Consider the following 22874-nt stretch of genomic DNA (forward strand, 5'->3'; position numbering starts at 1 on the left):
AAGAATGCCATTTCCCAATATATAACTCCCAGATGTAGAATTCACAGATGATTCATCTCGCAGAACAAGTGTTTGGAGACATCAGCTCCAAATAGAGCAAAAACTTGGAATTCCCTTCTCCCCCAAAGTTAAGAACTCGCCTAGATCTGCTCTGCTTGACAAAGTTTGTTTTCAATTATATTTCCAAATTCTTTTAACAATAACTGCATGGCGTCTGGCATCAACACATCTGATTCTTTGAAGTGGTTCTCAAGCAGAGAGCAGAAAATAAGGATAAAGGGGAAAGGAAGGGAAGCCCATCCATAATTTCTGTTTTAGCCCTAACAGTCCCTCCCAAAAGGGCTCTTCGCCACATAAAATCAGACAAACCACAAGCTATGACTTCTCCTTGAAGGCCCACACTGTTGGAAGTACCACAACTGAAGAAGGCTCCTGAACTTATCCCTTCACCCATCAGCTGGGCTCCTAATGGGAAAGCAGAGCTTCAGCACAAAGAAAATGGCCTTTTACTCTTTAAACCTGAACTCCAAACACACTTCTGTGAAGTCCTCCACAAAGGTCAATTAGGAGTAATCACACCTGGAGGGTGAACTTCAGAACCCTTTTCAGACACAGTGAACACATGGGATCCTTTCTGCCCAGAAAAAAGTGCACCGAGCCTTAAGAACGAGAGCTGTAGAGCAATAAACAAATACTGATCCAGAGATTCCTGGGCATGTGAAACTGAACAATCCCTACTGCCTTAAGTGGGGAGAAGAGAGACCTGACAAGGATGTGTGAACTTACCTAAGCAGAGAGACTCCAAGATTGCTCCGGGGAAGGACAAGATATAAACAATAAATCCACCAGAACAAGGTCAAGCGAATAACAGAGAGTGTGTCTAATGCTGACAAAAGCTCGTGCAAGGGCGGGAGGACTATTTGGACTATCTCAGAACGCACACGGGCAGAGGCCACGTGTAGGCCAGAAAGGGAGGATGTTGAAAAAAAAAAAAAAAAGGAAAGCCTAGTTCTTTGGACTATTTCCTTTAGTCCTAAAGTAGTCCCTAACTCTTGTCAACCTTCCTCTCAAGAAATTCCAAACCACTAATTGTGCCTCCAACTTCATCGCATTTTAGCTGTAGCTCAAACAGGGCTCCAGATTCCCAGAATTAGCTCTACAAGAAAAAAGAGAAAGAAAGAAAGAAAAAAAATCGAAAGCTTCCACCTTATGAAACTGTGTATGACAGAGAATGAGTGGAAGGGAAAAAAAAGTCCAAGACTTTCCACTGAAGGCACAAATGAATTCCACATGATAGAAAGGTGGATATTCAGGACACAGAGGAGAAAAGCTCCCAGACTTGGTGTAACAAATGAAGTCTTTTAAGGAGTTCCATTACGACAAAGATCACGATTTTCAAAACCAGTGTTTGACCAAGTGAGAACCAATGAAGACCCAATGCAGATGGGTAAATTGCTTGACCAGAAAGAGAGAGACCTCAAAACTGCAAAAATCAGGCCCCTGGACTTAGTATGGACATAGTATGACCTTGATCTGATAGGGTGACATAATATGCTGTTGAGTTTCCACCTTGAAAGACACCCTCAAAAGAGCTCCTTGGTAAAAGGGTTAACAGCTCCTCTGATACTCGCAATGTTCCCCGCATGTTGTCAATGGCAAGCCAGCTGAGAGGACAGACGAGGTGGGTTGTCGCTGCCCTTCCTCGAGTGAGTACTAGTGAATATGCTACAGGTGGCTCATCTGGTCATTCACCGACGGCCAGCTTGAGAGGGATGCTGCCTGCAGTGGCCCTAAGAAAAGCAGAGGAGACAAGTGACTGGAAAAACAGGCCCTTGATTTATTTGCCTTTTGTGATGAGATCTTAAAAGGCTAAATCAAAGATTTAATGTAGGTCTGCACCAGCTTCTGTGGTTTTCTTTGGGTTAGTGGGAAAAAGAGGCAATGATCAAATGAAGAAATATGGTGGAGTACATGCCCCCCTTCAGTAACTCCTAAAGGATCACAGGAGGTGCCCTTGTGAGAGTCCCACACGCACACCCTGTTTCCCTTTACTTCCCCGGGGGCATCCAAACGAGGATACCACTCAGAAGCACCAAACATGGAAGGTGACTGAAGTGAGTATCCTAGACACACAGAGTAAACTGACTGATTCTTACCCTTCATTAAGTAGTGTAAGTTTTATTACTTCTTTGTTTCAATTCAGATAGACTCCTATACTTGAAGATGAGCAGCCTTAGAAACCATACATCGCTTTACAGAAAAGAAATGAACTGATCAGATCAAGATCACACTACCAAGCAGGGGCAGAACTGGGATAAAGCCCCAAACTTTCCAGATGTCCAGCCATTTTCTCAACCGTCCACACTCCTCCTGCCTTCACAGCTTTAAGACAACTGTTACTTTTTTCCCTTTTAGGTCAATAGTTTTTACCCCTCTTTGGTCCAGAACCCCTTCAAGATGCTTAATGAAAATGTTAGCTCCTTTTTGCCCAGAAAGATGCAGCGAGTTTTGAGATTTCACATACAATGTAGTTCCCTACACTGCCCCCTCCCCTCCCCCTTCCCCAAATAATATTTGAGGTCAGCCAGTCTTAATTTAGGATAGTCTGAAATTCAATATAATTTAATCAATTCACAGTTCTGTTTCAAATGAACTCGTGAAAGGATCCAAAAATCTCCATAGGAGATTTTTCTCTTGGATAAAACACAACCATCGATGAAGCCAAACCACTGTGGCCAAGAGTCCCACACAGACACCAAATCTGAGAAAACATTCAGAGGAATTTGGGATGGGGCAGACTTTAAGAGTTACAAAACATTTCAGTTCGCTTTCTGGATCTCTTCTCCTCCAAAGACGAAAGGAAACTCCATTCCATTTGAGCTGGAGCTTCTGCATCCATCACTTTGCTGGATGGATCAACAACCAACTTCCTGGAAGCAACAAGCTCTTCTGGCTGTTTAGAAGTTTTGCAAGCCCTGGGAGCTTGTGTGCCAGAAACTCACAACAGCCCAGGTGTAGGGAGGAAATCAAGGAAAAAATATTTAATTAAAAATAAAATGAAAACTACAATGTAGGCAAGATGCATAGTACTGGACCAAGGTCCTGCACAGCAGAAAGTTCTCCTAATTTATAAAATAGAAATTAAACTCACAGTCAGAATTTCTCAGTTTTAAGTGCCCTCCCAGCCTGTAGATCTTTCTTAACCCCTTCGGTGTGTGCTTCCACTTCCCTAAACACAGAATGCCCTGTAAGATGGTATCTAATCAAATACCATATAAATTTTATTAAACTTAATACATGCAAGAATTTAACCAGACCATGTAGGACAGCTTTTAAAACCAACGAACACCACAGGATCCATACAGAATTAGATTTTCACAAACAGAATATGGAAATCATTCCACAGACTTTGATCAAGTGGATTGGTTTGTACTCCCATTCGGACTGCTAATTAAGGTGCAACCAGCATGAAATCCATTCTAAAAGTCTCTCCTAACCAACAAAGTAACAGGCTGCAGAGAAATTAAACTATGCACTTCGACAAAACCAAACCAAACCATTCTGCAGCTACTTGAAGAAAAGCATTTTCAAATCTGTGTGAAGTTTAAATCAAGCACAGAGGGTTCCAGGAACATAGTTCTTTGCTTAGGGGGGATTTTCTTCCAGGGTGCCTCTCACTCTATTTAAAGCAGCCTCAAGTAGCCACAGCTGGAGGGTCATGCTTACAAAGTAAACAATAGTTAACTTGATTCAGACTCACGACTTAACTACAACCAATAGCTAATTACCCCTCTATTAACCAACACTACCTGAAATATCACTTTTTAAATGATCCATTTGGAATTATGCTCTTTCACAAAAGAATTCTCATCAACAATTAACAGCATAGAAGAAACTTCCCAATTAACAGCTACATGGGGAGAGATGAGAGTTCCTCCGAATCACCACATTTCAGGCAAAGGACAATGGGACAAAGGAACTAAGTACCTCTCACAAGAAAGAGACCAAACTGTGTTCTGAGTGCACACAAATTGAGAGAGCACACACTATGTGCTCAATAAACATTCTTTAAAGGTACAGTTTACCAAAAACTCCCTTTGGAAAAACAGACTTAAAACAAATGATTCCTCCCCCCCCCAAAAGGCTGTTACAGTTAACACTTCTGTAAATCACATTATAGAGAATAATATACGTAAATTATATCTCAAAAATAAATGTATCTTAATTTTTTAAAACCTATCTATATTTTCAGATGAAGTGATATGCTTGGATTTGCTTCCCCCCACCCCCCCAAAAAAAAACAAAACCATGGGGACAAGTCTATTAAGGCACAGATTAAATAAAAGAGGCCATTATAAAAAATAACACAAGTAACAAATGCTGGGGAGGGTGTGGAGAAGAGGGAACCCTGGTGCACTGTTGGTGGGAATGTAAATTGATAGAGTCACCATGAAAACAGTATAGAGGTTTCTCAAAAAATAAAAATTGGGTTTCCCTGGCAGCTCAGTGGTAAAGAATCCATTTGCCAATGCAGGACACATGGGTTCAATCCCTGACCTGTGAAGATCCCACATGCTGCGGAGTGACTAAGGCCATCCGACACAACTACTGAACCTGTGCTCTGGGTTCAGGAGCCACGACTACTGCAACTACTAAAGCCCAAGGGCGGTCCTGTTCCACGACGGGAAGCCACCACGATGAGAAGCCCTCACACCCCAACTAGAGTGCAGACCAGACCCACTCATCACAATTAGAGTAAAGCCTGTGTAGCAACAAGACCCAGCATAGTCATAAATAAATAAATTATTTTAAAAAGCAAAACTAAAAGTAGATCTACCATATGACCCAGCAATCCCACTCCTGGGTATAAATCCAAAAAACAAACAAAAAGACTAATTAAAAACGATACAAGCACCTCAGTGTTCATACTAGCATTATTTACAACCGCCAGTACATAAAAGAACTTTAGTGCTTATCAACAGACGACCAGATAAAGAAGATGTGATGTGACATCCACATATATATGTAAAATGGAATACTCAGTTCAGTTCAGTCGCTCAGTCATGTCCGACTCTTTGCGACCCCATGAAGTGCAGCACGCCAGGCCTCCCTGTCCATCACCAACTCCCAGAGTTCACTCAGACTCACGTCCATCGAGTCAGCGATGCCATCCAGCCACCTCATCCTCTGTCGTCCCCTTCTCCTCCTGCCCCCAATCCCTCCCAGCATCAGAGTCTTTTCCAATGAGTCAACTCTTCGCATGAGGTGGCCAAAGTACTGGAGTTTCAGCTTCAGTATCATTCCTTCCAAAGAAATCCCGGGGCTGATCTCCTTCAGAATGGACTGGTTGGATCTCCTTGCAGTCCAAGGGTCTTCTCCAACACCACAGTTCAAAAGCATCAATTCTTCGGCACTCAGCCTTCTTCACAGTCCAACTCTCACATCCATACATGACCACAGGAAAAACCATAGCCTTGACTAGATGACACTTTTTGGCAAAGTAATGTCTGTGCTTTTGAATATGCTATCTAGGTTGGTCATAACTTTCCTTCCAAGGAGTAAGCGTCTTTTAATTTCATGGCTGCAGTCACCATCTGCAGTGATTTTGGAGCCCCAAAAAATAAAGTCTGACACTGTTTCCCCCTCTATTTCCCATGAAGTGATGGAATACTATTCAGTCACAAAAAATGAAATCCGCCATCTGAAGCAACACGGATGGACGTGGACGGCATGAGGCTAAGTGAAATAAGTCAGACGAAAAGACAAGCATTATATGCTATCACTTATATGTGGAATCTAAAAAAATGCAACAAAGTCGTGAACATAAAGAAAAAGAAGCAGACTCACATACATTGAGAACAAACTAGTGGTTACCAGCAGCAGACGGAGGGGGCATCAATGCCTTTTCACCCAGCTTGAAGTGCTAAAGTTGGGGGTACCAATGAAGAGCACAGTGACTACAAAATTTGGAAATAAAGTGAGATTATCCATTCCTTAGTTCTAAAGTGCTTGATTCTTCTCACTGTATATCTAACAGGCCATCATCAAGTAGGTAATCCAGTGAGGAAGAATTTTATCAGTGCAATGTACGCCCTGACCAAGATAAGTGTGAAATTACTGGAACAGCAAATTATAAACGGGTGGTAGGAGCAAAGGACAGGAAGAGGAGGTGGGGGTGGGGTGGGGGGGACACCTCCTAAACACTGTATAATACAGTCTTAGAAGATGAAGTTGTGTGATTTGTTTTTAATCAGCTAAAAAAAAAAAAAAATTAACTCTCCACTATCTTGTTTCTCAACATTTAGGTAATTCTGTTGCAGGACAGAACCTCACTCCTCTCATTCATTTTCTTCCCAATAATAAGAGACCTCAAGAAAAAAAAAGTACCCACAGATCATAAAAGATTAGAGACTTGGGCACCATAAAAGTTTAAAGAATAATCAATGCAAAGTGCTTCAAAAGAAGACAGGCCATGCTTTCTTTAAACTCTCTGAAGGCCACCTTTTGCCAAAATAAACTGAATGAGCAGTGATTGGAACCTGCATCCTGGTTCATAAGGAAACCAAGATGTATTAGGACTTATGGAGATGAACGGATTGGTTGTTCACACAATAGGCTTTACCGGTTATTCTAGATTAAATAGTAATAAAGACGCAAACAATCGTAGCCGTTCATGTGGGCAAGGCTGTGAATCACGGTCATTCACGGGGGGAAGGGAGGCAGGTACAGGTGCAGGGGCAAGAAAAGCAAACGGCTTTTCAGGTGGCATCCTTGCCAGATTCCATGGATGACCCTTTGCTCAATGACCATGTCCCCTACAAAGTCACTGCACAATGGCAGACAAACCAAACAAACAAAAAATGTCCGAGATCTCCAGCCCTGTGCAAATCACCCCACAATCATCTCCCTTCACTCTACCTCCTCCCTCAAACATTTCCAAAGAGAAGTGGGCACAGCAGAGGATTCAGCCAGCCCCAGAGTTCGTAACCTAACCCTTGTTTGGAAGACTGCACCTGCATGTTTCCAGGCAATTGACTGAGCTTCTCAGTAGGGCTCAGTTTCAGTGAAACCCTGAGAAATAATAGGATAAAATTATTAGTTTAAGGGCCTCTCACTTCTCAGCCTCCTTCCCATACCCCACCTCCCAAGAGGGTAATGCTCAATAGACAGATGTATTTGCACAACTGGAATACGTTTATAAACTACCTCAATCATTTTTTGCTAATTGCATAATTTGTATAATTTTTTGCAACTGTTCACAGAGTCCCGCTTGAATTTGTCTGAGCTTCCCTAGGGTACACAAAGCTTCACTGTATCCATATCACCAGAAACTTTATGGCAGAAGGCCACTTGGGGTCTGAGCCCTGCCACCTGCTCCCAACAAATGAGATCTTCATGTCAGAAAAGCACTCTTCCCAGGAAGCCTCTGTCACCAGGAACTCTGACTTGGAGAGACCAGCCATGCCACAAGGGGATACAAAACCTGTTAATGGGGGGTCTTAGCCTCCGACCTGTGCTCTGAATCATCAGCAAGGTGACTGACCCACACTGGATTAGGCTGAATACACGTATCGCCTAACTCTGTCTTCATAGCGCCTTAAGGTAGAATACTATGATTGCTTCTTTTAGAAACAAAGGGAAGAGTTTCACCACAAATCACACACACAGCTGTAGGGTGGCGGAGCCAGGAATGGCCCCTAGAAATAATTTCCAATCTCATCATCACTACTCTGGAGTGAATGGTGAGTACTGGGTGCCATCAGCCGGGAAGAGGCATCCATATCATTACCAGAGAAGAATAAAGGAAGCGTTTTTTTTCATCCGCTCTTTCCTCCATCACTAACCCAACCAAGACCTGAGGAACAATCGGGCATCACATGCCCAGCTACAAGACAAAGAGAAGAGCTGAAGGCAGGACACCAAAAGCATGAAATCCAGGGGAACAGGGAAGCAGCTTTTTAAAAAACAGAGTGACTTTTATAAGTAGACTGGGTTTATAGCTTGTGTTTTAGAAGATTATGCATAAAGTATATTGAAATCACATGTAAAGTACTAAATTATATAAAACATATTAGTAGGCAAATGTATAAAGCATAAAGCCTTTGGATAAGAAAAATTCATAAGCATACCCCCCAAAACCCTATAAACCAGGATACAAATTAGCAACTTTCAATCAGACCATAGACAAACCACAAGTTACATTTTTTCTATAATCCTTATTTAACTACTCATTTTGCTTCATGGCAACAGTGGTCCTGTATCAGGTTCTTCAATAGAAAATTTCTCAGTCTACTCATATAATTGGCCAATTAATAGGTAAGTCTGGACTGTCATTTTAAACCCCACAGTTATATAGAAAAAAATAACTCCAAGAGGGTTAACTATTGTGCAAATTTTTACCTCTGGTCTCCAAAGTCCTATTTCTCTGGGGAAATACGAACAGATCTGAGTTTTTGACAGATTCCCATGCTTTAACATGAAACAAACGCAGAAGACAACCACATTACTGACACACACTATGAACTGAAGCCAGGGCGTAGATGGAATGGACCATAGGCTCAATGCCATGCCTAAGTCGTTCACCACCACCACTAACGGTTCCTCAATTTCCCAGGAAACATTGGGGATTTTTAGATGTATTTCCCCTCCTCTGCCTGGGAATTTTCCTCCTACCCCTCCTCCTCCTGTCTCAAGACAATGCCTCCAGCCTTTGAAACTGCATCCATTGTAAACAGCTCTGAATATTAACAGAGCCCAGAGTTCTACTCTAAAAGACCCCCAGGGTTTCAAATTGCAGTTGCTGAGAAGGGGAAAGGTCCCCAATGAGTAAATATCACCAAGCTCATTCACAAGTCATTGAAAATCAGGCTTGCTCATGAAACTTGGTCTTTAAACCTATGGGCTAAGTCAGAGGAATCCCTCTGAGTTTTAAACCAGAGATACTGGTACAACCAACATCCTTGACTGCTTATAGCAACTTTCAGTTCAATGAATCCCTTCAGCGGATTTCCCTCTGGTGGATGTCACTTTTGAAATAATCAGTGGCTATTTTAAACCACCTTCTTCCCCAGATAACAGACCTCTGGGCTGCAGCAGGTGCAGAGAGCCAGGCTGGGAGTATTGTTAAGTTGCACAAAACCCTAGCGGCTCTCTTGCATTCCTGTCCTCCCTGAAGAGAAGATGCTGAAAAGGCTTTGCACCAGGGAGACACCTCTGCAGAACGGGGGAGAGGCCCTTGCATTGTGAGCATGGTGTCTGAGGGAGTGTAAGGTCAGCCAGAGGTCATCCCAACGTGCTCAGAGAAGGCTGCATGGGGAATTCAGGCCTAGGCATTAATAGAAAGCGAGAGAGACTTACAGCCTCTGGGGCAGGGCTGGAAGTCCCGTGGAGCTGGACATCCACTGGGACCCAGATCTGATTACTCTGCACAGAATCGTCATCCTTCTGGAGATGAAGAAGTACTGCCCACAATACATTCAAAAGTCCAAAAGTCCAAAGGTGACCTGATGTAAATATGAAAAGAGATGAGCATGCTTCTTTTTATAACTGTCCTTTTTTAAAGGGGGGCAGGAACAGCCCTGACATACACTACAGGCAAGAGACACCTTGGGCTTTGGGGTCTCTGGGCACTTCCTAATTTCAGTCCTGAAAACTTAGATTTTATGACCATAATTTTGTATCAAAGGGACTTAAATCCTGTGCCTAAAAAAGGCACCCAATTTCATTCCCCTGACTTGCCCTTATTCAAAAAAAAGTGTCAGATAACATAAGGGATGAAGGGTTCCCAGGTGGCTCATTGGTAAAGAATCTGCCTGCCAAGCAGGAGATGAGAGTTCCATCTCTGGGTTCGAAAGATTCCCTGGAGAAAGACATAGCAACCCATACCAGTATTCTTGCTGGGAAAATTCTATGAACAGAGGAGCCTGGCGGGCTACAGTCCATGGGGATGGAAAAAGAGTTGAACACTACTTCGTGGCTAAACAACAACAACATATCAGATAGGTGCTCCATCATGTAGAGGAGGTGAAGCCAGGCTTCTGACACTTGAAAAGGACTCTGAGCTCAGGCTAAAGTTCCCCCAAACTTTAAAAGCACTTGCACTTCTCAGATTTTCTCTCTGCCATAACCCTGTGTTGGACAGGCTTCCTCTTCAGAACAAACCTCTGTCCATCCCCACGAATTGGACGTTCATGGTCTGCTGAATTCTTTTAAGTGGTAGAGACAGAAAGAGGAAAATGGGCAGAAAGGAAGACCTCAGGGCAATCCAGACCATTATCTACCTCTTAAAACACACACACACACATGCACACGCACGCACACGCGTGAATCTTAGCTTTGGTTCTGGAACAATTTGGTTATACGCACTTTAGATCTAATTTGCATAAACAGGATGGAAACTATTTTCCAAACCCTTAATTCATAACACCCTGCACACCTGGGCCTTCCAGCACAGCTGTAAAATTTGAAAGACAAAGGCTCTCTTTGCTCCCCAACAACAATGGGAACCACCATGGGGCTTGCGTTTTGTTTTCTAATATAATCCTAAATACCACTGAGGTGCCCAAACTGACAAAGAAGTTCGACTGAGTCCCCTGGGCTTGGTACTGCAAATAGGTAGGGAGACAAAACACAAAGAGAACCAAATCAATACATCTGTCTTAACGTGACTCAGAACGACCACGCTCGGTGACCTTTAGGGAACGTCCTTGCATTCAAACGCCATGTCATCCTCCCTCCAAGCAGAGAATCAGTGGTTCCTCCTCCAGGGCCTGCCTGCCTTCCTATCACAGTCCCATTAGCTCATCATTGAGCTGCCAGACCCTGTGAAAAAACAAAGCTCTGCTCAACTTTATGCCACAGACAAGAGTCGAAGGTAAATTGTGTTTAATGCATCTTAAACAGCTTCTGAAGCCATACTCCCCAAGGCAATTTCAAAGAAAGAAAACATCTGAGTTCTAAGAAGTTCAAAGTCTTCTAAGGTTCTGGGAAGTTTGAAGAAAGCTTGGCAGAGCTGGGAGCTATTTATGAATGTGCTGGTTGGACTAGGCCGTTCTCACCTACGTAATGGGATGGCAGACTCAGTTATGGCTCGACTACTACAACTATAAGTTATTGTGTTGAATAAGTAATCCTCAGGCCCCAGGAACGAACATATTTTCCCTTCTCCCAGCCCTTTTCCAGTTCTGTTATTCCAACTGCATTTACATCCACTATTAAGGAGTTTTACTTTCCTTATGCGGGGCTTAACAGCAACTCCAAAATTAGATGCACTGTTTACAAAAGCAAAAAAAAAAAAAAAAAGTTCCATAAAGCCACAGGTCCCCTTCTATCTCAAACCCACAGCCTGAAATTGAACTAGCTGCAGTAAATCTAGTTCATGGGGTTATAAACTAGCTCAACGCACTTTCTAGACACAATGGACTCAGAGGGTGTAAAGTTGGTGAAGCTATAACGTATTTTATTATATATATAGACAGAGACTTTCTCCCCTCAAGTCTTACTGAATCATAGCCAGGAATATAAAACATAAATATCCTGATGGAAAATTCAGAATTAGACTAAGGACTTAAATGGAGAAATGTGAAGTCTGGGGGAGGAGGGGGAAAATATTTACCTAATTGTTCTTTAATCAGAAGAAAAACAAACAAACTTCACAAACATTTTTTCAAAGGACACACATTTCTGTACTGAATACTGTATTGCCACATACTAACCAGAGGCCATACTACTCACTTAAAATCTAATCAGTTAACACCATAATCAGTATAATCAAGTCTCCCGAAGTTCAAAATACCCAGTTTTGTATTCACTGATCATTAAATGTGTTGGGAAAAGAGAAAAGGCTGCAATTTTAAAGTTATTTATGACTGATGAAATGTCACTCTTTAGGCAACAAAAGCCCCCCAAACAACCAGTAGTTTTGCTCCAAAAATTAAAGGGCAAGGCAAAGAGGATCTTGTGGCCATAGGAAAGTGGAAACAAGAGGACACCCTGTCCTCGCCAGGAACCCACCACTTCTGAACTTAGTGCCTTGCTCATGACACCACCGACACTGACATTGAGAGTCACTATTCCAACAGGTGGACACTTAAGCAGCTACTCTGATTAAAAATTTAAAAATTAAAATTAAAAAAAAAAAAAAAAACTACTTAAGAGTATGTAAAGGAAAACCCACAATACCCCAGACTGCCCCAGCTATATACAATATACCGAATGGCAACTCTGGGGTCTACCTCCCATTAATTTACATGGCCACCACCTGTGTTTAAACCCCACCACCTGACCACTGGTTTTTCCTAAGTCAGGGAATTCCAAAGCAGCAGCAGAACACTGAAGAGAAAAGCTGTGCATAAGGGTCGAGTTTCACACCTGCACAGGATGGGTCGCTAAGCAGTGTGGAACATTAAGAGATCTGTGCCCCACTCTCAGAGACACAGGATCTTCACATTGGAAAGGAATTAACTTCTTTCCCCTTATGGCAGCCTGAGTCTCAGACCACATGTTCTTACATCAAGCCACAGGTGTTGGTTAAAACTGGTGTCACCAGTTTTGTTTCTCTTTTTGAAGAGTGAATGTCATGCCTGAGGTTACTACTGTGACTCTTGTATGTTCTAGGAAAGATGTCCAATTATTCAACTCAAAAGCACACTATTCAAGCTAGGCCTCTTCTGGAAGGTACTAACAGTTCTGCAGAGATGCTAATTACTGATAACTGGGCAGGATTTTGACTCATGAAGCAGATTTGTTAGAAATTTTAAAAGGTTATGACATTCTGCCATGTTTACACAACTCCGTATTTGTGTTTTCCTGATAAGTGGCCCACCAAGTCCCAATAGGTCAAAATCCTGACAGCACAGAGAGGAGCCTCTTGCCGGTTAACACACTCTGCTGAAATCAGAGTCTGGCACCCGAGTCTCGCACCCTCTCCCGAAGTAGCACTACTCCAAGACTGATTTGCACCATTTATAGAGGAGAAATGCTACAGGGTGGGCCCCAAGATGCACTGGATCGGCAAGCCCTAGGAGTTCCCTAGGGAGCAGACAGGAAGGATCTGGAATACAGTTCCCTAAGATGCCAACCAGGGGGGAAAGGACCAACTTCCAGCAGTCACAGATCTCCAGGAACTCTGAGTCCCCTAACTCAACTCGGGGAGTCCTCCAGACTTCTGCGGGGGGCCAGAGCCAAGTCAGGCCACCAGTCTGGTGGATGAGGAGGCGGCCACGCACACTCTCACTAATAAATGATGTAAATGGAAGACTGGAGCCAAAAGTCACCTTCATTCATTACCCACTGGAAGGCCGAGGATCTCAGACAAGAGAGGTGGATTACAGGAGAGGGAAAACAAAACACTCGCGGACCCCCAAACTTCCTCACACTCTCCCCTCCAGATGTTTCCCGCTCTCCACCCACACATACACCCTTACCTCCTGACTCTTCACTCACACACTCTCACCTCCACACTCCCACCCACTCACCAACTCCCAGATGGCCCTCACCAGCCACGCTCACTCACCTCCAGACCCCCACGACACTTTTTCTTCTCCAGAACCTCAAAACCCACATTCGCTCACCTTAAGACCCCAAAGACCCACGTTCGATCTCATCCTTCCCTCCACGAGGTACACTTCCCGCCTTAAGACCCCAAAGACCCAAGCTCGTGCACCTCCACACACTCAAAGAGGCTCACACTTTCCCCATCCAGACTTCTTCGCACGCACAGGCTCCTCCAGATCCCCAAGGACCATGTCACCACTACAATCCCACACTAACAGTTTTGCAGCTCATTCAAACCTGACACACAGGCAACTCAATGCGTAGCCCCTTTTCGGAGAAGCACCCTAGCCGTCCCGTCCGCAAGTGACAGCCCCCCGGGGCGCGAGGAGAGCGTAAAGGGCGGCACTTACAGACTCCGCGTCCAGGCGGGCAGGTCCCCTGGCAGCGCCGCCAACCCGCGACCGCCGCAGTCCAGATAGTCCCCAGCGCAAGTGCAGGCGGCGGCGCAGGGCGCCCGCGGGCCGGCTGTGGCCGATGCGGGCTCCAGCTGAAGCAGCAGCAGCAGCCAGAGGAGGAGAAGACAAGGCGAGCGGCGCGGGGCCCCGAGCGCTCCGCGGACCGGCCGCGCCATCTTGTCTGGAGCGCGCAGCGAACTCCCTGTGCTAGGGCTGCGAAGTCCGAGGCGACCGCCGGCACGGGCGGGCCTGCGGGAGCTCCGCTCCGCACTAGGCTCAGTGCCGGGGCATAGCTGCCAGCACAAGTTCTCTTTGCGGTAGCGACTCTGGCGCTCAGGGGGCCCCTGGTGCCTGGGCTACTCTGCAGAGCCCGGAGGGGGCCGCGAACCCCGCGCCCATCCGGGCCGACCCGTCCGTGCTCGCTGCGAACCCCACGGAGCCCAGCAAACGGTGCTTGGCTGACGCTCCTCGTTCCCCCGCCACGCTCCTGGCCGGGCTTCGGAGTCCCCGCGCACACCAAGTGCCGCCGCCGCTGCGAGCAAGGAGCTCCGGCTCACAGCAGAAGCTCTGCGCCCGTAGGCATATTCCTCGCGGCTCCAAGCGTCCAGCTGCAGACTCCGGGCTGGAAGACGCGGCCACCCCCGCAGTGCTCCAAGGGCCCGGTGCGCCTAGCTGTCCCAGCGCCTCAGGCAGAGCGCGCCCGCGCAGTTCCGGACTCCGCACGCTGCTCCGCTTAGCTAGAACCCCGCAGACCTCGCGGCCGAACAATCAGCCTCTCGCCGCTCGCTTCCCCGCGGCCCAGCCCGGGCCGGTCCCGAAGCCCCGCCCCCGGCCGCTCGCCCTCACACACCCCCTGGGCTCAGCCGCCCGCGGCCTCCTGCCGGCCCACGTTGGATGCTTTGCAACAGCGCCCCGCCCCGCCCCCGCCTGCTGTTCATTGGCTGCCGGGGTCCACGGCGGCCAATTTGGGCGCCCATTGGAGCGTTCACCATGATCCCGCCCCTCCCGCCTCTCCAGCCACCCCACCCCAGTCTCTTTTCCCACCCAAGGTGTGAAGGGCGGGGGACTGGGAGGAGAAAGGGAGAGTCGGCCTCTGGCTCTTAAAGGAGACTTACTGACTGATGGAGGAGGGGGATGCGCAATGGGGAGAGGGAATAAAAGTATGCCCTCTGGGTGTACGGGAGGAGAAAACTTCGGTAAAGAAGGCAATGCCCCCGCTTTGGAGAGTTCTGGCCTCAAAGTTTTTTTCCCTCCTTCCAGTCTGCAAACAGGGCCGGCGACTTAACTTTTACACCCATTTTCCAGATGTATGCAGATTTAAAACTTCACTAATCTACTGCTGGGGGCATCTTTAGTTATTTTATTAGGGGTGACCGTCTTCCTCTCTCACAACCGGGAGCTCTTTTCAGCTCCTGACTTGTTCCTGACCCCTTAAATTTAGCAATATGTCCTTGATTACCAAAATGAAAGTGTAATGCGTGCAGAAACCGAATCTGAAAGGTGTACGCAGTCCCACCTCCATCCCCACCCTCTGCCCTGGTGAGCTGAAGGGTTATCCTGGAAACACTCCAGCCTTCGATATAAAGGGGTTGCTTTGTTTGTTTAAATCACAGCCTTTTAAAACCAGTTTTCAAGAAGCTATACATCAAGAACTCCTAAGACACAGAATAAAAAGAGAAATAATAATTCTTACAAAGTTACTAACTTTGGCTCCTACTGGTCCGAGCGTAGTAGCCAAGTGTTAACGACAGCGCAAACAGTAAGGCAGGCACTCCGCTCAGGGGGGCGCGCGCGCGCGCGCGCGCGCGCACACACACTCACACAGAGTGAAAAAGTTACAAGATTAGCACATCAAGATATAGCTGCTCCTATCGGCGTTGTGGTTTGCTGGTGTCTCATGTCCCTTCCCAAAAGTATGCAAGTTTCTAACATAACTGCACACTTTGTCAGGAAAATTAAGTGAGTCATGTCTGTTGAAAAACATTTGCTCCAGCAACTGAAATCTGACTTCTGTGTTACCAAAAAGAAAGGAAGATGTTCCTCAGAAAGAAAAAAAAATTTTAAGCATTACTTCATTTTTGATACATTCTAAGGGGCTTCTTTAATTGAGATGTTAAAATTTTCCTCAGTCAAGAAAACTTCTTTTCTTTAACCAAAACTGGGTTTGGGCTTGGTAGTCACGTGGTTGCTGGCTTCCTTTCTTTTTGTTCCCTCCTTCCCCTCTTAATCCTCCTCCAACTTCTACTGATTCACTATGCTATCAACTACTGGTGCCTCCTGTTTTCCTTCCTTCCTCCATTCCCTCCTCCCTGTTTCTCTCTTTCTCCTTCCCTCTCTCTCTGCAAGATCTCAATAGTAATGCCCGAAGCAAAGCACAAATACGTGTGTAAATTAATCCAAATATGATTCCCAAGGAACACTATCAGAAAAAGGCTGTACCAGATCTATTCTACCAAGACCTTAACCAGCTTTTATGTTTCATTTGTGACCCATACTAAACATACACCATCCATATGGACAAGAAGAAATATACCTCTTTGTTACAATGCCTTTCAGTAAAATTATATTAATAAGCAGAAAGACAGAATTTAAAGGACCCCGAATTGGTGTAGTCCTCTATGGCGAGGTTTCTGAAAGTTTTCATGACCAAAGAACACAAAATAGTAATTTAATGCAGAATACCCATGGAGTACTTCCTTAAACAAAGCTATCAGACCTGCCTTGCCCCACCTCTAATGAAACAACACATGCAGCAGAAACAAACTGAACTCATTGAACCCCTTGAGAGGCTGACCTAAAATTACCTTTCACGTTTGTTCCACAATTGGTATTATAAAATGGACATTTATTGTCAAATGTTTTTCCAAATGCTTGTGGGTGCACCTGTGAGATGCTTTCTTGGAGGGTAGGAAGGTTGGACCTGAGAACTGGCAAGGTAAGGATGTGCTCACAAGTCTAAAGCAGCCCCTGTGGTCTGGTTACCACGCAGCCAGAGAGAAGGATTCCAAAACCCAGGAACACTTGCAGGCACCGGGCGCCTGAGCCTTGGCAGTTCCCCTTGTCTACAGCAGAGCATGAAGTCATGTCTGCTCCCCATACCATGTATGGAAGTTTGCCCATATACTAGCAACCTGCTTGTGACTGAAGGGAGAGTGCGGGCTTGGAAAGCTCAGGGGAGAATTCAGCTGTAGCCACAACTTAAAATCACAAAGACCTGAATAACAACAAGGGCAAGTTTCTAAGGGAGTCTCTGTCACTGCTTACAAAAAAGCAAACAGTGGTCTACTAAGCACGGAGCAACAGCTGATTTGGGCATTGTGGGTCCCATTTTCCTCCATTGCCACCTCCTCAATTTTAAAGTTACTCCTTGAAGGGGGTCATTCAGGAATTTTTAGGCTTTCCACTTCGTTTTAATCCACCAGAGACCAAACGCTAGGACCAGCATAGACTCAAATCACCCCTCCCATCCCAAATCTCTGAGGGATTCTCTTAAATACAGCAGCTGTAGCAGTTAATCACCCTAAATTCACTGAAAGAGACAAACCCCAAATCTAAATAGCCTGAAATCACCAAGCAGGAGAAAAGCAAATGACAAAATAACAAGAAAACAGATTGACCACATGGATTTTTTTTTAAGAAAACACAAATTCCAGGAGACTGAATTGGGGCAGTTTATGACAGTTCTAGGTGGCGATAATTGGTGTTCTTAAAGAATGCTAGATTCAGACGTGCTTTCTGACTGTGAGAAGAGATTTTACACCATGTTCAGTACATTCAAAGAGCACCAGGGCTGTATTCAGAAGACCTGGATTCTAGCCAAGACCTGTTACCCATGAAACCTTCGCCCAGTCATTTCCTTTAAGCCTCACTTTTCTCAAAAGGAAAACAGAAAGAATGGTACTTCTGACCCAGTGCTAAGACAGTTAGGGAACGATCTGTTCTGATATAGGACCTGGGGGACTTTGGGCCTATATACATAGAAGACTTATTTTTAAGGTGTTACTGAATTTTAAGTCTGAAAAAAATTGAGCGTGCAGGTACATACCATAGATGGAGTATCTTAGTAGTTGCTTAGTAGTAGCACAGAGGGTTTCCCCCCCAGGCAGGCCACAAAGGGTTAATAATTACCTATAAAACCCCTGAAGACTTGCAGGGTGATGACAGCCCTGCTTTGAGCCTGTTTTGTATCTCTCTTCCAAGGAAAATAAAGCTGTGTACTCATTAACTCCTTCCTCACAGTAACTGTGTCAATGAGACAGATAGGTAGAGAAGGGGACAGGAAGTCAAGGGATGGAATATGAGAAGAGACAATTTAGAGATTTCTCTGTCCCATCCCAATTTTTCCCTTGGTGGAAGTGCGGAGATGTATACTTTATTGTACATTCTCTGGCTACTGAAATATTCGTTAATGCCCCAAAGGATGCCAGGCTGCAGTCACTGCATTTCCATAGCAAGAATGGCTGTTGCCTGAAATTCATCTGTCCCCTCCTGCTCCTGCAGAGCAGAATCCACCAGGGGCCCCAGACCACTAGAGTCCACCTTCTAATACAAACTAGACCCTGTATGTTTGACCCTGCATCATGGATCTGCCATTTTAACAGGTTCACTGAATGACTAAGAAAAAGCTTTATGAAAGCTAGGAGCATTTAAAAATTTTGAGATTCTGGCATGAGGATCAGTGTAAGATGCAGCCTGTCTGCTCCATTGATGAAGAGACGGCTAATTATATCATCACAGAGGCTGTAACTCTCACCACCAATCTGCTGCCTTCCCAATTATCACTTGCAACCACACATGACAGAGGAGAGGGGCGGGAAATCGAAGTTTATGCTTTACTGCCAGAAACTCAAAAGCAACACCTCAATGTATATAAAGAACAGCACATTTATCATGTTATAATAATAATCTTCATGAAGTCATATACCTTATATTTTTCAACGGAAGGTCACATCATAACAACAGCTGTCATTTACAGAGCACTTATTCTGTGTCTGTCCCTTGGCAGAGTACTTTACGTACTTTTTTAGTGAGGTAGAAGTTGAGAAAAATGGTCAAGGTTACACAAGCTAAGTGACAAGGCCAAGATTCAAACCAGCTGTGAGGACACCAAAGATTCATTATGACATTTGAGTCTCATAAACTTCAAATATGATAATTGTTATTGTTTCCACTTTATAGATGAGAAAGCTGAGGTTAAATGACATGTCAAGGTCCCACAGAGTCAAAAAAAATAGAACCTTAAATCCATTTCAACCATCATCACACACGCTTTATATTCAGAAAATGTCTTAAGAGATGCTCATGTTGCTTGTTTTTCAAGGATCCTGTGAGAATGGATGAAATTTCTTTCTTCTTCCACAGTGGTGAATCACTTTCCTGAATTTACTCTGATTAATAAGCAAAATATTTTACAGATAAATATATTGGTCTTTCCCCCCACCATACATGGCAGGATTTGTATAATAATAAAGGTTAATCATTACTGACCAGTTACTATGCACTAGGCATTATGTGGTGTTATGGCTTAATTTCACTGAAGTCACCTAAGAATTCTGTGAGATAGGCATTGGAAAGATCATTTTATAGATGAAGACTCCAAGACTCTAGTCAATCAACTAACCCAAGCCACATCCTTGTTAGCGGTTCAGGAATCAAAGCCTCTGCTAATTGACAGATAACTCATCAGAATCACAGTTAACCTGCCATTCCCTCAGCAGTCTCTATTGCAATCATTTTTTGTGTTTATCTTTCCTCCTAGAGTGGCAGCTCATTAAGTTCAGAGCCCGAACTTAGCCCAGTGTCAGGCACGTGGTAGGCATGGAGGCAACATTTGCTACCTGACCCTTGCTGCCCCGTGAACAGGGAAGCGTATCAGCAACCCCTTCCATCCACCATCTAATACAGGCTTGCTCTTCTGTTCTGTGCACCAGCAGCATAAACGCACCTGAGCGTGTCAGAAACTCCAATCTCAGCTCCCACCCAGACCCAGTGGATGGGGATCTGCTTTGAAACAAGGTCCCCAAATGACTCGCTTGCACACGCAAAGTTTAAGAAGTGCCAGGTCGCCTTACACATCCCATATATAAACCTCCTCTGTCTCTCCCATCACTGCCACGAGGACAGACCACACTTAACGTATTTTCATATGCTTATGTGTATATGTTTACATTTTCCATATTTTCACAAGCCCTCAATAAAATAATTCCCAAAATATAGGCAGGCATGTGGTCGGCATTATTCCCCTTAACGGAAGAGCATTCAAAACATCTGCTGCCCATGAGATTTTGGTCAAATCCTCTCGTGACATTCAATTCTCCTTTTTCTTTGAGATGCATTCAGGCTAATAAGAAGCATTTGAGAATTTTATGGCCTATTGTATTTGTTTCCAAAAGGATGCTTAGCTTTTTGACACACTTCAAATTATTGTAAATGTATAGCTAGACATATACATATATGCTTTTCACTGTCACTCTCCTCCATGAGCTACATTCTTTAGGTAATCATTTAAATATCCTCATTTCCTTGAGGGAGTTCGGACACTCTTCTTGGATTTAGATATCTAGAAAGACTTTGTCTTGTCATCAGACTCCCTCACCACAAAAAAAAAAAAAAAAAAAACCCACTATTTTTTCTTCTTTGAAGTGCATTAACTAAGAAGGCAAGGATATAGGTTAATTGCCTGCAAAAATGGCCACCAATTTCTTCCATCAAGATGTAGAGTACATTTTCTCTCCCTCTTTGAATCTGGATTGGTTCTGTGACTTGCTGTGACCAACAGAACATGGTGGAAGTGACACTGTGCCAGTTCTAACACGTGTGTGCCAGCACCACGTGAGCAGAGATATGCCCTCCCCACTGAACCTGGCCCAAATTCCTGACCCACAAAATGGGAACCAATAAAAACAGACCTTCCTTTAAGCCACTAAGTTTTGGGATGATGGGTTATGCTGCAGTAGATCTCTGAAACAAATGTGGCTAAGAGGACATGTAATAACATGTGAGTGGATGGGGGAGGGTGGGGAATCAAATCTAATCAAATAAACCTGTCATTAGGAGTGTCCAAAAAATGAGTGTTATCACTTGACCTTCCTGGCATGTTTGTCAGGGCCCTTGATTGAATGAAATGTGCTGACTGACTTAAGAGGCTGAACAAAACTTACTGGGTAATAAATATTCTGGCTCTTCATCAGGGCACAAAACGAGCTCTCTTCCTCCTCACTTGGAACTTGGTGTGAGAGAAATGCAGAATATTTGCTTATTTATAAAAGGTAGCTGCTCCCATGTAGCGGGCAGCAAAATAAAATATTTGAAAGGATGACATTGTGGAAGTCCTATTCTTTTTCAAAAATATCAGCTAAGGCTTAAAGTGCGAACCCTATTTTTCATAAGAGAAATGGAGAAATCTAAAAAAAAAAAAAAAAAGAGTCTTGGCCATAAAAGTCCTTGACATTGAGATAGGAAGTCTGGGTGTGGGTGTTCTGTAGGCAATGAGGGGTTGTAACTCCTGAGCACAGACTTTCTTTCCGCTCTCTCTAACCAGGTGGCTGTATGCTTGCCTTTAAGGTCTGTAAGGTAGAGCTTACTGCTTCCGTGTGTTATCTTACCCTCTTCTCCAGTTCTCGTCACCTCAGAGCCTTCCCTGTGCGTGACACTGAGGAGAGGCAGGGCAGTGCAGGCTATAGAGCCGAGTCCCCTGCTTTTGGTTCGGTGGACTGCTAGGTCTCTAGCAGCTAGAACACTACCTGACAAACAGCAGGTGTCCAAGAAGTAGTGTTGAATGAATACATGACTGACTGACATGGTTTTCTGTACTTGAACCTCATTTTCTCATACAGACCCTGAACAGGTCACAGGAAGCAGTCACAGAATCATACACTGTTGGAAGACAAATGGACATTCACGACCGTGGGTCAGGCTCCACCTCACACCTATTGGATCAGAAACTCTGGGGGTGGGGCTTGGCATCCCATATTTTAACAGATTTTCATACATGATGAAGTTTGAGAACTACCTGTCTAGTCTGAACTCCTCATTTTACAGAGATGGCATAAGATGGCCTCAAAGTCACACAGCTAGTCAGTGGCTGGAAGCAGCTTAGGGTGACCAACCATGTAGTTCTGCCCAGAACTGAGGGGTTTCTCAGGGCTCATGACTTCCAGCAATAAGACAGGGAAAGTTCTGGGTGAATCAGGGTAAGTTGGGTCACCTTATTAGAACCCTAGTTTCCAAATTCACATCTAGATCCCTGTGCCTGCCATATAGCTAGCTGACCTACCTGAGAACCAACTATACCAGTGAATGGCCCGAGTGCTGTAAATGCATGAACTCACTTAACCTTCTCAACAGTCCCATGAGATAGGGACTATTATCACCTTCATGTGTAACCTACAGGCATACCTCAGAGATTACATGGGTTTTACTACCAACCAGCCCAGTAAAGCAAGTCATGTGAGGTTGTGGTTTCCCAGCGCATATAGAAGTGTTGTTTTAGACAACAGATTTGTGGTTGCCAGAAGGAGGCAGGGAATGGATTGGGAGTGTAGGGTTAGCAGATGCAAACTATTACATACGGAATGGATAAACAACAAGCACAGGGAACTATATTCAAAATCCTGTGATAAACCGACAGACCATCATGGAAAAGAAAAAGAAAAAGGATGCTTACCTGTACTATAATCTATCACACTATTACTAAAAAACGCTAACCATCATCTGAGACTTCAGCGAGTCCTAGTATTAAAATCAAAGGTCACTGATCACAGAGCACATAACAAATATTAATATAATAGTCATGAAAAAGGTTGAAATACTGTGAGAATTACCAAAATGTGACAACAGAGACATGAAGCAAACAAATGCTGTTGGAAAAATGGTGCCAACAGACTTGCTTGACATAGGGTTACCACAAACCTTCAATTTGTAAAA

At 44.5% G+C, this 22874-nt stretch overlaps 1 protein-coding gene across 2 annotated transcripts in view; it reads right to left on the reverse strand.

Moving 5' to 3' along the window:
• The window catches only part of LRIG1 (leucine rich repeats and immunoglobulin like domains 1), a 115232-nt gene extending 100414 nt beyond the window's left edge, over positions 1–14818 (reverse strand). The window contains exon 1 of one of the 2 annotated variants that reach the window (XM_027522465.1): positions 13905–14188. In XM_027522465.1, coding sequence (XP_027378266.1) covers positions 13905–14125 — 221 coding nt within the window. In that variant the 5' untranslated portion in view covers positions 14126–14188. Of the gene's footprint in view, positions 1–13904 lie in introns of both variants that reach the window. The other variant, XM_027522464.1, reaches the window with a different exon arrangement.
• Between the last annotated feature and the right edge of the window lie 8056 nt (positions 14819–22874).

Source organism: Bos indicus x Bos taurus, chromosome 22 (genome assembly GCF_003369695.1).
Source record: "Bos indicus x Bos taurus breed Angus x Brahman F1 hybrid chromosome 22, Bos_hybrid_MaternalHap_v2.0, whole genome shotgun sequence".
NCBI lineage: Eukaryota > Metazoa > Chordata > Mammalia > Artiodactyla > Bovidae > Bos > Bos indicus x Bos taurus.